At 37.5% G+C, this 13,977-nt stretch overlaps 1 protein-coding gene across 5 annotated transcripts in view; it reads right to left on the bottom strand.

The window, feature by feature from the left end:
• Nucleotides 1-5,489: 5,489 nt before the first annotated feature.
• The window catches only part of LMO4 (LIM domain only 4), a 20,605-nt gene continuing 12,117 nt past the window's right edge, over nucleotides 5,490-13,977 (bottom strand). For all 5 annotated transcript variants that reach the window (XM_002751040.6, XM_078333047.1, XM_035252053.3 and 2 more), the window contains exon 5: nucleotides 5,490-9,907. In XM_002751040.6, coding sequence (XP_002751086.1) covers nucleotides 9,899-9,907 — 9 coding nt within the window. In that variant the 3' untranslated portion in view covers nucleotides 5,490-9,898. The remainder of the gene's footprint in view (nucleotides 9,908-13,977) is intronic.

Below are 13,977 nucleotides of genomic sequence, written 5' to 3'. Positions count from 1 at the left end.
ACTGTCTCCTTCCCAAGGCAATCAGACATTTTTAACATTCACTGGTTTGCTATGGTTTTAAACGTATAGCATCCATCTATTATCTGATGGGGCTTGGGATGGCAAAGTTTTAATCCTAATACGCTCTTCTTTATAGGTGACCATTCGAACTTATTGATAAGGCTCTGGGGGGTCAGATTCATCTCTGTTCAGACAACTCTAGCAGTGTGACCTTGGGCAAGTGTTTGTTTGTTTTTTTGAGACAGTCTCCAGAATCTCGCTCTGTTGCCAGGATGAAGTGCAGTGGTGCGATCAGCTCACTGCAACTTCCGCCTCTTGGATTCAAGCAATTCTCCTGCCTCAGCCTCTCAAGTAGCTGGGACTATGGACACATACCACTATACCCAGCTAATTTTTGTACTTTTTGTAGAGACGGGGTTTCACCATGTTGGCCAGGATGGTCTCAATCTCTTGACCTCGTGATCTGGACCATGGGCAAGTGTTTTTTAACCTAAGTTCCCACCTCCTCAACTGCAAATTTAGGAATGATAACATCCTCCTCAAAGCTGTATGCTGGGGACAACACATGAAAGAGAAGCCTGGCCCAAATAATTGTTTTCCTGGAGAACATTTCTTCCTGGAGCTACCTTCTACCAACTATTTGGTCTCAGTTTATGAAATTGTAAATTTTGTCTAATATTTTGCCTAACAAAGGCATTATTACCTTGCTTAAAAAAACATACAATACATTCTAAACCAAACATAATTTGAGTATAATTCATTATTTGGGATTAATCAATAGCATCATGTCCCTCCCTTAGACAAGACAGGCCAAAAGTTGGTTACAATAATTTTTGAAGTAAATTGAAGACCTGATAGTTAACACTTAAGTTGGAGAAGTTATTATATTTGCCAGTGTTTCAGTATTTACAGTTCAAAATAGTGTCATCCTCAGAATATAAAGCCCTTTTACCTTTAATGATATATTGAATGCATTGGCAAATATAGCTGTTGTGAGTAAATTCCTATTTAACAGATGGGCAAGATGAGGTAGTGAGAGTAAATGACTAGCTCATGGCTAACATTTCATTAGAAAGACAAAGTTAATCATAGTTGCCATTTGACTTCCCTTTAGGACTAGAATTAACTTTCTAGTCTAGACAAGTCTCCTGACTCCCAGTTTGGTGCTTATTTCGCTACAGTGCAATATGTGCTTTATTACGTGCTTTAAAATAAGAGAGGAGAGTGGGGAGGCATAAGCACCTTCCTCCTAAAAGGCACAAAGCACAAAATACGAGGTAAATCATCCATCATTAATTTTCATAACATTCCCCATAAGACAACAATGAGTACCGACTCTCATTTGGTAGGGAGGATGGTGTAGAAACCTAAATTTAAAAAAAGATCCACAAGCTTCCCACAGATACTCAAGGAATCAAGAAGACAGCCCAGAGTTACCTAGTGTTAGAATGAAATTTGATCATACACCTTCTGGAAAGCACACAGTTCTACAAGTCTCTACATAGGCAGGGAATCCAAGTACCTTTCATTGGGGAGGATTGTTTCATCCACATGTAGCAGCGATCCTGGGTGAGTGGGTGCTGTTTCGAGAATGTTTTTAACTTAGCCATCCAATTCTCATCAGGCTTAATCAACTGCCTAACCTCATTTTGTTTTGAAAAATAATGTCACAAACGTGTCCAGAGCTGGACAGAATGCACAGTAGTGAGTTCATTAACATGCCATCTGCATGCAAAACCAGGGGATTCCAGAGGCAGAATGCTTTGGTAGGCCTGCTGGAAATCAAATTCCAGGCTAAAATATAGAACACAGCTTAGGAAGAAAAATGTTACAGCTACACTTTTACTTGACCCACAGCAAAGGCTGTCTGGTTTTCAAGAGCTCCAAAGCCAGCCAGAATTCTCTTTCCCTCTTTCTTAAAACTTTAAAACATGTTTTACTACTTAAAGAGGGTAAAAAACCAATTGCTTACAGCACGAGGTAGTTGATGGAGTTTTGTGAATTATATCCATCCCCGTGAAGAAAGAAAGGCCTAGCTAGACCTCAGTGTCAGAAATCCATTTAGGATTGCCTGTCTTTTGAAAATCAAGCCTGTTTATCTTCCTGATTCACTCAGTAACAAATCAGAAAACTAAAACCTGCCCCCTCCATTTCTTCTGGCTCCTACTGCTTCCCTCTACTTTCAGAGAAAGAAAGGATTCGATTTCCAGGGGCTGTAGCTTTAACGAACCAGAGGCCTTTTTTCCCACAGTGGTAACTCAAATTTCATCAAGAGCATTGGAGTCTGCTTTTTTTCTGTTGCAATTTTCATTCTGCCTTAGCTCTCCCTGACACACCTGTGAAGTGTCACCAAATGCTGTGTCACATCAACTTTTAAAAACTGCCAACTCTGCTAATGTCTGAGACCTTCTGATGTCACAGCGTTACATGAGCTTGAAGTACACAAAAGCATAGCTTGCGTTTTACCACGCACAGCAAAAGCACCTGTGTGGGTGGGTAGGGCAGAGGGTCTTGTTGACAGTTGTGAAATAAGACAAACAAAACCATTGAAATGAGATGTGCAGCAGAGATGTTTGAGGAGCCTATACCGCCTCCTTCCCAAACTGCATGCAGCAAGAGACCCCAGCCCCTTAAACTCCCTCAAAGAGCTATTTATCTAGGCAATTGTTCCTTCCATTCTCCCTGCCCTCCTTTTTATCACGATAGAAATTTCCCCATAGCCTAGAATTCTAAGAGAAAATATTTCATCTATTGTCAATTTCATAAACATCCACTCCCATCCACTGCCAAAAAAACAAAACAAAAACACTGTTAAATATTATTCAGGGTATGGCTTGTACTGGCTCTTCAGCTCTGCGTACAGATGGCATTTATTGAAAAACTGAAATGTATCATGGTTTTTGGTCATACTGTATAGTAGTATAACCAAGTAACTGAGTATATGGGTCCTGCAGCCTCCACACTGGGTGCAAATCTTGCCTACCCCTCAGTGTTGTTACCAGGCTTAATTACTAATTATTTGACCTTAGGTCATAATGTACACATATCTACAAAGTATCCTGCCCTTTTCTATTGATAGTCTATACTTGGAATCTATAGGTGTGTTGATCTATACATATTTTAGGTCGCATTGGTTATAGATAGATATGCATATATCCATAACCAGTGAGAAGGGTAATTTAGTCTTCAGACTAAAGAAAACACATACTAGCTAGCTTCAGTCTCATTTTTCATATAGCAGAATAAAAGATAAAAAGATAGCATGCAAAGGGCCATTGGTTGTGAGATACCCCATGAAATAACACATAGAAATTAGGTGCTTTAAGAACTGGTACTTTGGCACCCAAATCCACTGCAGTGAAGAATCTATGCAAAAACATACACAAAAAAGAAATCTTTCTTGCTTTTTCTTCACCTTTTGATATCAACATCAAAGAATGTTTCATTAAAGTGGAGTAGATATTTTTCTTTAACCATTTTTCCCTTTGTAATAAAGGCAGCTTGGATTTAATATTGTGTTCAAGTAACTTATTTACAATTTTTTGTATCTTTTTAGACCCTAGCAATTAATGGGAAAATACGAAGTAGAGCCAACAAAATTTTTTACATAATCTCAGAATTGTTAGCATATAAGTAAAGGTATACTCTGTTCTCTTTGAATGTCTCAGTGCTTTCCCATCTTAAAACAACAAATATAAACATCAGTTATTCTGAGGTGAGTCTGCTTTTTACATCAAACTAGAATATGTAAAAAGTTCTCCTAAAAATGTTCATGTGTATTACTTCTTTTCTACCTATACAAGTACAAATGACTTTTATATAATCTGATTTATTGTAAAGTCTTTTATGTGGCTCAAGCCACAGCTCATTCAGAGATTCTAAACACACCCTTTACCACTCTGTGTGGAGTATGTTGATCCATTTTGCTTTCTGAACTAATACAATTATGAAAGTCTTGTCCTTGTTCCTCAGCAACAACAATTTGTGGGCAGGGTTGTTATCAATTATACCTAATTATTCATCATGAAGGGGTTGAGATTTCTTAAAATTCAAAAGCCATCTCTTTTAAAGCAAGGCTGAAATATGTGAACAATCTAAAAAATGAGTCGGCATTTCAGGTTGGATAAAGACAAAATGTAATACTTTACCTTTTCAAGAGGAAAGAAACTACTTATAGCTAACAGGATAAAGCACATCAGCATTGCAGGTAATTTTACCAAAATGCCCCAAATGTCAGAGTTCAATAGCAATTCTGGCACTCTGGGCCTTAGTAACAACACCCTGCTATGTTGGAGGTGTGGCAAAAACAAAAAAAGTAGTATTTTACACCACCTTTACTTAAAATTCTGATATTTTATCATGTATGTTTTTTGCATTGATTTTATTTTTTAAAATACCGCATTAAATACCTTCTTAACTACTGATTTTTTGACACCTCCTTAAATTCTACACCCAAAATAAGTGCCCACTAACCTCAACTCTACTCTTAGCCCTGCTTGATAAGTAATCTCCTCGAACTTTAGTTACCTCATCTGTAAAACTGAGGGAATAATAATTAAAAGGATGATGAGGACTGAATGATACTGCAAGCGTTAAGTACTTGTTCACTGTAAATGTTAATGTATAAATACATTTACAAAGCTTTATGCAACTCCAAGATAAAGTTTTTATATTAAACATTATATTTAAGGATGTAAGCTTTACGGCAAGTTTAAATCTCATGATTGATGACAGAAATTGAATCAGAGGCCTTACAGAAATAGAATTTAAGATATACCTCTTCCTACCAAACCTTATGTAAATAAAGAAAAAGGTACAGTAACAACCCAAGAAATCAATTTCCTTTCCAGGTTTCATAATTAATCTTCATTTGTAAATCCTGTTTGTCTTCAGATTTTCTTTTTACAGTTCTTAAAAACATTCAATTCACCAAAAATAAAAAATTAATTTAGGAAGAAACTCTAAGAAAAAAATTGCAGCTCAAACAACAGAGGTGAAAATATACAAATATAAAAATTGTTTGTGAAGAAGTTGGGGATGTGAACCTTTTAGTTCAAGATAGGGGGATTGTTCTAGAGTGAAGGAAGGTGAGATGCCTCCTGGTCTCATGAGCTAATGATTGTTTCCAAACTGGTTAGAATTCAGTGCTAATTGCATTTTAAAACACCACCTCTGAAATCCTTTCCTCTCTCAGGATCTTGCATCAATGTTTCACATTTTCGATAAAACCTTTGCACTTCACCTTTCTCACTCAACAAATCCTGAACGTTAGATCTACAAGAAGAATTCAGTTCAGATCCTTCTCCTGCCTGGCAGGTTTTGATCTGGTGGTGGTGATGTCAATACCTAGGAAAGGCTGTCCTGCCCAGGTTCTGGGGAGGGGGGACAATTAATCGGTACTTTGGTAACTCTACTCAGGCTTGTCCATTCTAACAGAGAGTCATTAAACAACTTTCCAGTGTCATTCAAAGAACTTATAACAGAATCAATTGATTTCCATCCTCTGCTTTATTAGTTGTGATTTAGGAAATAGAATGGCCCTGTTTACACAACTGTAACATGTCAGGACCTGTAGTACATTATTGGCTTGAGGCCTCCGAGTTGCCGTGCATTTTCAGCAGAATCAATCTGAACTTGAAAACATTCCCTCTAGGAAACATGCACGTATCTAGTAGCATAAAGCACTTCTTGTACAACTGAAAACAGTATTCACCTGAGGTAAGTCACAAGTTCACCTTCCAAAAATCAGCCCCAACTTGTCATTGCTCTCAGCATGTTCACGATGGGAGCAGAGGGCTACAAATGCCTCTTAACTAGGTACCCAGCATCGGTGAATGTGTTACACTTTGCTGCTAGTCGGATCTCAGACTCTGCAAGTGGGAGTAGCTGGCTGTTTAACATGCATTCAGAGCACTGCCAATCTAAAATGGCTGCTCAGTAATACTTTAATTGCAGTTTCATGGAAACAAATTGCTATTTAACTGCAATAAGCATTTCTGTGACTCGGCTGGACTGACAATAGGTGAGTCTTAGTAACAAAGCTACAAGTAACATTAACTTATAAATGGCCTTTTTCCAACGGCCTCTCAAAGGAGTCATAGGTGGGACAGCACCCACGATAGAATTCCCTGGTGAAGGATGAAGGGGTCTTTGGTGTGAAGGGTGAAAGGATTTTTGCATTTCCTCAATTTAAATACAATTATTTAGGCTACTTAGAAACTCTTCACTAGAATCAATATGTAGCTGTTGGGTTCACTGTTATATCATTTATGGGCCCTAAGAAATATTTTATATAAATAGTAGTGCACATTAGAATCTTACTATATTGACATTTAAAGCCCTTTAAGAGCTTCATTTTAGATGATTAGTTGTTTCAAATATCAGTGTTAATAAGGGCAAAAGAAAGAATTTAAATACAGCTAATATTAAGAGGATGACAATTTCACAGGCTTCATTTTGGTGTGACAGTTTTCTCATTTTGTATTTTATAAGACTCTACAGTCCGTGTTAAACTATTTCCTAATAAATCATGAAGAGCTGAAAATAGTTTCTAGTGGCAAACGATTTGGTTTGGAAAAGCTTCAGGCTCCCCTGCCTTGCGGGATGTGTAAATCTAACTAGACAGTTAGATAGGTAAAAAACATTAAACCCTTTTAGAGGACAATCTTTTTACAAAATTGTTTCATTAGCAAGAGTGACAATTTGCATGATTGAGACATTTATATGTATCATAAACATAATTTTTTTTTATCAGGAGTTCAGCAGGGCTCAGTAACATTTGCTTTTATTTCTAATTGCACTTGCTTGTAGGGACTGGGGGCCATCTTGCTCTATGACGTGGTTAATATTAAATAAGTCCCCCTTCGAAAAAACAGGGTTCATCTCGCTAACTAATAACACCACAAATGCAATGGATGAAAGGTGGAAGAAGCTCATAGGTTTTTTTCTTCCCTAAGCAATGTTGAGGTTGGGGGAGGAACTGCACACAAATCACTGCTCACATCAGAATAAACCTGAGTGTTTTTAGTAGCTTTCTATCCACAGAGCATCCCCATTAGAGCTGGGTTTTATTGTTTGAAATGCCTCTGGTTTCAAGAAAGTGTTTTACCTAAAGCAAGACTACTACTTAAATATGTTCTATTGTATATTCACAGCTCCATTAGTCCTTCTCCAATTTAGCACATCAAAGAGAAGGCTTCATCACTTGCATGTGGATTATACTAACATGAGTGACATTTGTAATCTTATAGGTCTGCAACTTAAGAAATGCTTTTAGAAGCTCATTATTAAATAGGCAACAGTGCTTGAGGAACCAGCCATATAATAGTTTATTTAAAGTCTGAAATGACCTTAGCCCTCCACATCACTAAATGCCACAACATATTATTTACTAAAATTATTAACCACCTCCTTTGAATTTCTACACTCTCAGGGACATGAATGCGTATGCCAAAAAGAACACTGAAAATGCTTGCAATCTCATTAACGCATTTCCCCCTTTACCATCCCAAAGAGTCTGACTTCCTCAGAAACTTTCTTAAAGGGGGGAAAAAAAATGTAAGAACCAGAACTAGTTTGAAGAAATTCCCCAAGGATCTAATTCAAACAGATATTATGTATGGGATTTCTTCATATTATTTCCTTGCATTTTGTTTTTATAAGGTTCTAACAAAACTATTCACTTCCAACTCTATGCCTTTACAATTCTCCTCTAGGAAGTTTGAAGTTCAAGCAACTGATTTTTTTATTTTTCCTGCCCTGGAATCTCTGAAAACAGGAAGTGAGCACAAAAGTTCTCAAAGGGAAGCTGACTGGTAGTTGAGATGTGCTGGGTTAGACCTGTCTCCGTGGCTCCACTATTCTCAGAGGTCGGGTCTACATCAGGTGCTTTTCTGGGACAAAATAAAATAAATGCCATTTTAAAAAAGAAAACTTAAAAGTAGTAGTAGGTTTGATTAGCCTGTGATGGAAGCTGTAGTTGAGACTTGCTCGTATCTAAGGAGACTGGCGGTACAACCTCAGCATCCGGGCCTATTTGGTTTTCCTCCTTGCAGCAGTAGCTGTTATACTGCATGTTTTCTGCAGGGCAGCTCTGCGGGCAGTGCAAGTGGTGTCATGGATACTCTGCCTACAACCAGCAACCCGGTATCTCAAGACTAAGACTTAACTGAAGTCAGAATCTTCCCTCAAAATACCCACAGCAAGGCAGAACCAGTACAGAAATGTGGGAGCAAAACAAAATAAACTTATCTTACAGCCGACCACACCAGACTAAAGGCTCACCAGGAAACGGCTACTTCTCCCGTCAAAGATCACTGTAAAAGAGCTCCCAGGCTGGGCGCGCTGCCTCACGCCTGTAATCCCAGCACTTTGGGAGGCTGAGGGGCGGGTGGATCACGACGTCATAAGTTTGAGACCAGCCTGGCCAACAAGGCAAAACTCTGTCTCTACTAAAAATTAGCCAGGTGTGGTGGAGGCTGTCTGTAATTCCAGCTACTTGGGAGGCTGAGGCAGAATTGCTTAAACTTGGGAGGCAGAGATTGCAGTGAGTTGAGATCGTATCATTGCAATTGCACTCCAGCCTGACCAACAAAAGCAACACTCTCTCGGGGCTGGGGGCGGGGAAGCTCTGGGTCCTACAACCAAGTGAGCTTCAAAGTATGTACTGGTCTGACTTAGAAATGCAGCTTCCTTCAAAAGCTATAAACTTGTTAACAGAACGTGGTTGTGCCGTAGTTTTTTGTTTTTTTTTTTTAACATACTTTCATCAATACCCAAGGCTTTGCTATCAAGAAAAAGAATAAACAAAATAGCTGTATACTCAAAACAAGTATTTATACATAAACACAAAAGACTTACTGTGATATAGAAGTGTAACAAAGTGCTGTTAACAGAATATTCCTGACGTATAGAAAGGACTCTGTTAGAAACTTTGCTTTGTACCCCTGCCAATAATGGCATGGTTAAGCAATTTGAAGAATACGTTACTGGCCCAGAGCTAAATATATATACACAGCACCTCCGTCAACTCCTTCAAATTTAAAGTGAGCTTGTTATTCAACAATAAAAACTAAAATTTTCCAAAATACAGAAGAGAAAAAACAGTGTTTAAACCCAAACACCATAGAATATTTTTTCTTTAAAGTTTTTATTATTTAAATACACCATACTAGAGCAAATGTCTCTGAAAATATCACAAATAAAAGATTTTTTTTCTTCATTCAGCAAATTAGAAGTAGGGGAATTTTCTACACAGTAGCTGCTATGAGCCTGATTTTTTTTTTTCCAATCTTTTTCCTTTTTTTTTTTTTCTTTGCCATGGGCGTAGCAACATTAGGACAAAAACACTTACATGCATACATACATTGTATTTTACAGAGATACAATAAGTGTTTGTGATAGAGTATCACAAAAGCCACATCTCTTTCCTTTATCTCATGTTCAGTTTTGATTGAAACACATTTCCTTACAACACTTAAATATACAAAGAGCAAATAGAATGTTGTTAAGGTAAAACACAGGGTACAAACTCTGGCCAGTGCCCTGCTAATTGTTAATGAGGGTAGAAAGCAGATTTGAATGCTTCTTTTAATTAGCTTCATTAGTCATTTCCCTCCCCCCCCAGTTCCCCCCCCCAAGATGTCCTCTGGTGGATCTTTTTTCATTTTCTCTACAGTCTCCCATTAGCCCAGGTTCATGGAGTCCTTAATGTTCATATTCAGTCATTTTAATACACCAATAAATGCGGGAAGGGCAATCAAGACTAAAGAAGGTGCAATGGCATGGAGCTGGCACTGGTGCTAGCTACAAAGGTGACTTGTCTACTGAAGACACATGGGATCCACCTGTGATGAACAAATCTGAGATGAAGGCACGCATTCTGCATTACTCTGACCTTTTAGCAGACCTGCAAGAAATAAAAACGGGCATCTTAGCTAAAATGCTAAATTTGAGAGATATTAAACTCAAACATGACTGCTTTTGTCTTCCCCACATTCACTAATCTTCTTTTATTAGGTTACTTTCCAACTGTGACTTGATAGAGGCCTTCTATGCTACTTACTCTGGCAGTGAAGAACTAAAGCATAACATTTTCTGCAGTTTTACTAGCAAGGAAAATGAGACAGTAAATGGACTCTCAGAAAGTTTCACTGTAAAGTACTACAGTGAATTGCTTAACTCTGTGAAGAGCAAGCGTCCTTCCAAAAGGAATGTAACATCTTGCCCAGCGGTGGGATCTTGAGTTTTTTAAATAGCGGGGACATTCCAAGATAAGTTTCTACCCAGGAAGTTTTGGGTTAGTATGCTCAACTGTGTAACCTTTTAGAATGTTGCTTAAACTCCCTGTGTCTCAGTTTCCTCATTTTTAAAGAAGGGATAATGATGATGCTGTTGTGATCACTTTCAACAGTGCTTGGCCTTTAATAAAAACTAAACAAATATTGGCAGTTATCATTATTATTCCAATATTCCCATGTAAAAATATCACCCAGATTGGTATGACCTGTGTATGTGTCTGTATGAAAAATTCTATTCACATATTCACATATTTTTCACTATTTCCTATCTGCTATGTCACTTAATAGTTACATAAATATATGAATCAATACACGTAATATGATAATGACTTGTGATAGATTAAAGAACTTAGCTTCAATGTCTAAGTCAGAAATGGAAATCCACACACTTGTCAAATACAATCTGTTTGCAATTACCAAAATGAAATAATATATATTACGTTTTTATGGTTTTTAAATGACATTTTGAGCTTCCCAGGAAGTTCTCGTTTCACCCTTTCCCTAACTTACAAAAAGCCTGTAGTCTATTAGGAACTGCAACCCCCCACTTCCAAGCTAATTAAAGTGGTAGAGGCTTAATTCCCCAGAGTGGAAGCTCAGTGTGAGAAAGGTAATTTGTCTGTCCAGAACAAAGATGCGGCAGCAGCCAGCAAGCATATTTAATAAATGAGCATCAAATGTCCTCTACGATGGACACACACAACACCAATTATGTAACCATGGGGGAACTTCGAAGTGACATGTAAACGAGAACAGTAAATTTTTCTCCAACTAAAGAGAGGTGATCTAACTCCTGTTCCACTGAAAAGCACAGGTAATTCTAGATTCACTATCACACTTTTGAGTGGAAGAAAAAAATTCCAGAGCAGACAGCAATCTACAGAGGAAAAAATTAGCCACAATCCTGATTTACATAACCCTCTAGAAGGCAGTATTCTCCCGAAGCTAGCCTCCTTTAGTGATACAGGTTAAAACATTTTGTAGCTCCTTGCACACTAGTGGCCTGAGATTTCAGTCCATCTGAAATGCAAGATTTCAATCACTGTATGACTTAAAAGCTTAAAATTATTTTCCTCAGAACATACAAAAGTCAATGATGCAGAACAACAAATAAACGACACAGCCCAGACCCTGGAACAAACGTCAGAATACAAGGACCCTGTCAATGAGGGCCTATACTTTCCATACAATTAACTGTCTTTAAAGAAGGGATGTTTGAATAATTAACTCATTGCTTTTAAGTCAGAGGATGCTTGAGTACATTTACTACGCACAATACACCAAAAATATAATTGATTCTGCAAATAGAAGGAAAACGGCCAAAATAAATGTCCAATTTTCCCTACCAAAAATATGGAGAACGAGAGAGGAAAAAATAATAAAAAGAAGCCATTTGTCATTTCTCCCCACCTCATCGCCTCCAGAAAAGAAACGCCACAGGGTTTTGGGAAAATAATTTTAAAGCCTCTCCAGTTCCAAAAAGCAGTTTATGTTCCACCAGTAAGTGTGTTTTCATTAACTCTTCCCCCTTGCCCTCTAATTAATATCTCTCTGGACCACATTCAGCTTGTCCAAAACCTTTAGTTATAAAAACTACCTTGTGAATTGACTGTGTTCATGGTGAGCTAAGCACCGAGGGCAAAAATGTGAGAGCCTTAACGCCAACAGAGAAATGTTCTTAATTAACAGCACCCCAAAACACAGCTTCTCACCAATGTCTGACAAGAATGTATCTTTAAGTTGTATTTCCTTATGCCTTTTAAGAGCTATTAATTTTTGAAGCCCACCTGTCTCTTTTTTGGCTTCCAACATTAATACACACTATTAGGTTCTTATTCATTGCCTAAAATATATTTATGTTCCAAAATGAATACACTACCACTGCCATCCTGGATAAGGTGTGGAAAACAGATTTCAATGAAAGGCACAATAACATGTAATTTATAAACAGGTAAACCTGGTTTATCTGCAGTTCTCCCAAACACCTCTAAATGTACGCCATCTTGGACTGTACAAGATGGTGTGAAATCTTGCTCGAATTTCTTAGGTGCGCGCTTTGCACTGAGTCCCTACCTAACATTGCTACTGCCTATATTCAGTGCTTCATAGTCGAGCTACATTTTCCATCTCATCTCTACATCCTTTCATTCTCACTATGCATGCTGGTGAGCTGCAACAATCATTTTTTTGTACAGTACTTTGCTAAGTCAGGGAAAGAAATGGTATAAAACCAGCGACAAGTGAAGGTCTAACTTGGGGAAAAATAAGGAGTGGAAAAAAAAGTCTACTGTGTTATTTCTAGCACTTTTGTTCTTCTTTGCTACCGAGTGTAACTACGAATGGCTTTGCCTCGATTTGAATAGGTATCTCAAAATATTTATGTTACCATCATTCATTGTTCTCATCTCTGCCCTGTAGATTCACTTCACTAGAATCCAAATCATAAAAATCTTTAAGTATTTAGATGTCTTGGAGTGTCCTAAAGCAGCTTGAAATGCCTCATCAGCGGTGACTGGCTAATTTGCAGTTAAAAAGTTTGACTTTTACTCTTAAAACAATTACTCTATGTAGCTTCCCATACTAGTACATTAAATAAAAGTGCACATAATTTCATGTAATTAACACTAAGAAGCGGAACATACATTTAAAACTACCTTATAAACTTGAGCAAGGGAAAAAGGACAAATATAAGCATCAAAATATGGCAGCATAATTTTAATGGTTAAAAGTTTTCAAGTATTTGTCATCCCCCCACCTCCACCACCGCATTAAGAAAATGCATTACAGAAGACAAAGAAGTCTATTTTCCCGAGACTTTTGAAGCTTGCTAAATTCCTATTTGCAGATAAATGTTTTTTTTTTTGTGATCCTTACAACAGACATTAATGAAGTTCCTATTGTAAATCCATAAAGAATTACCAAGTGAAGTGTGCACTTTTTGTTTCAATGCAATAACTCAGTGCTGTGTGATTGCCTGGGTTAATGATGAAAAAGTCAAACATACTATCAGAGCTGATGGAAAAATCTATCACCAATCTGAAATTAAAATTCATCTGTGGTCAATAAGATTTAATATCCATGCAAGTGGCGCTGTAAAGAGTAAATGAATCAATGTCATCAATACATAATCAGTATGAAATACGATGTGAATAAAATTATGCACACGAGTCATACATTTCACTCTTCTGGGCCAGTGTGGAATGAACAGTCTCTTAACTGAAGGTTGACAGTAATTGTTACAAATTAGGCACAGCAGTTATCAAAATGCACTCACTTGCATAGCTATAGGACTTATTAAGGAGATTAAAACAGATCTAAAACTATCCAGTACTGGGGGTGCTGGACAACTGTTGATCACCAATTTTCCCTCTGGAGTATCTTCTAATACTATATGATTTGTATATTTGTATAATTTCCTAATTTCTAATTCTGGTCCAAGAACTTTCAAGTTGTGGATCAAGAATCAAGATTCATAATCTTTAATGGCACTATTAGTGGCACTAAGTGGGTTAGCAAGAATAAGGACTTGGTTTTAAAAGTAATTAACTTATTCAAATTTTACGGTACGACCAATGAACAAAAATGCCCTCCTCTGGAATTACAGAATGTTTTGTAGAATTACTCTTCTAAAAATAAATGAGTCGTAAATTGGGCTTGGAAGGCAGGTGTCCGGATTGCT

This window comes from Callithrix jacchus, chromosome 7 (assembly GCF_049354715.1).
Source record: "Callithrix jacchus isolate 240 chromosome 7, calJac240_pri, whole genome shotgun sequence".
In the NCBI taxonomy this organism is placed as follows: domain Eukaryota; kingdom Metazoa; phylum Chordata; class Mammalia; order Primates; family Cebidae; genus Callithrix; species Callithrix jacchus.
The sequence above is the reverse complement of the archived record's forward strand: the minus strand, read 5'-3'. Positions and strand labels throughout refer to the sequence as shown.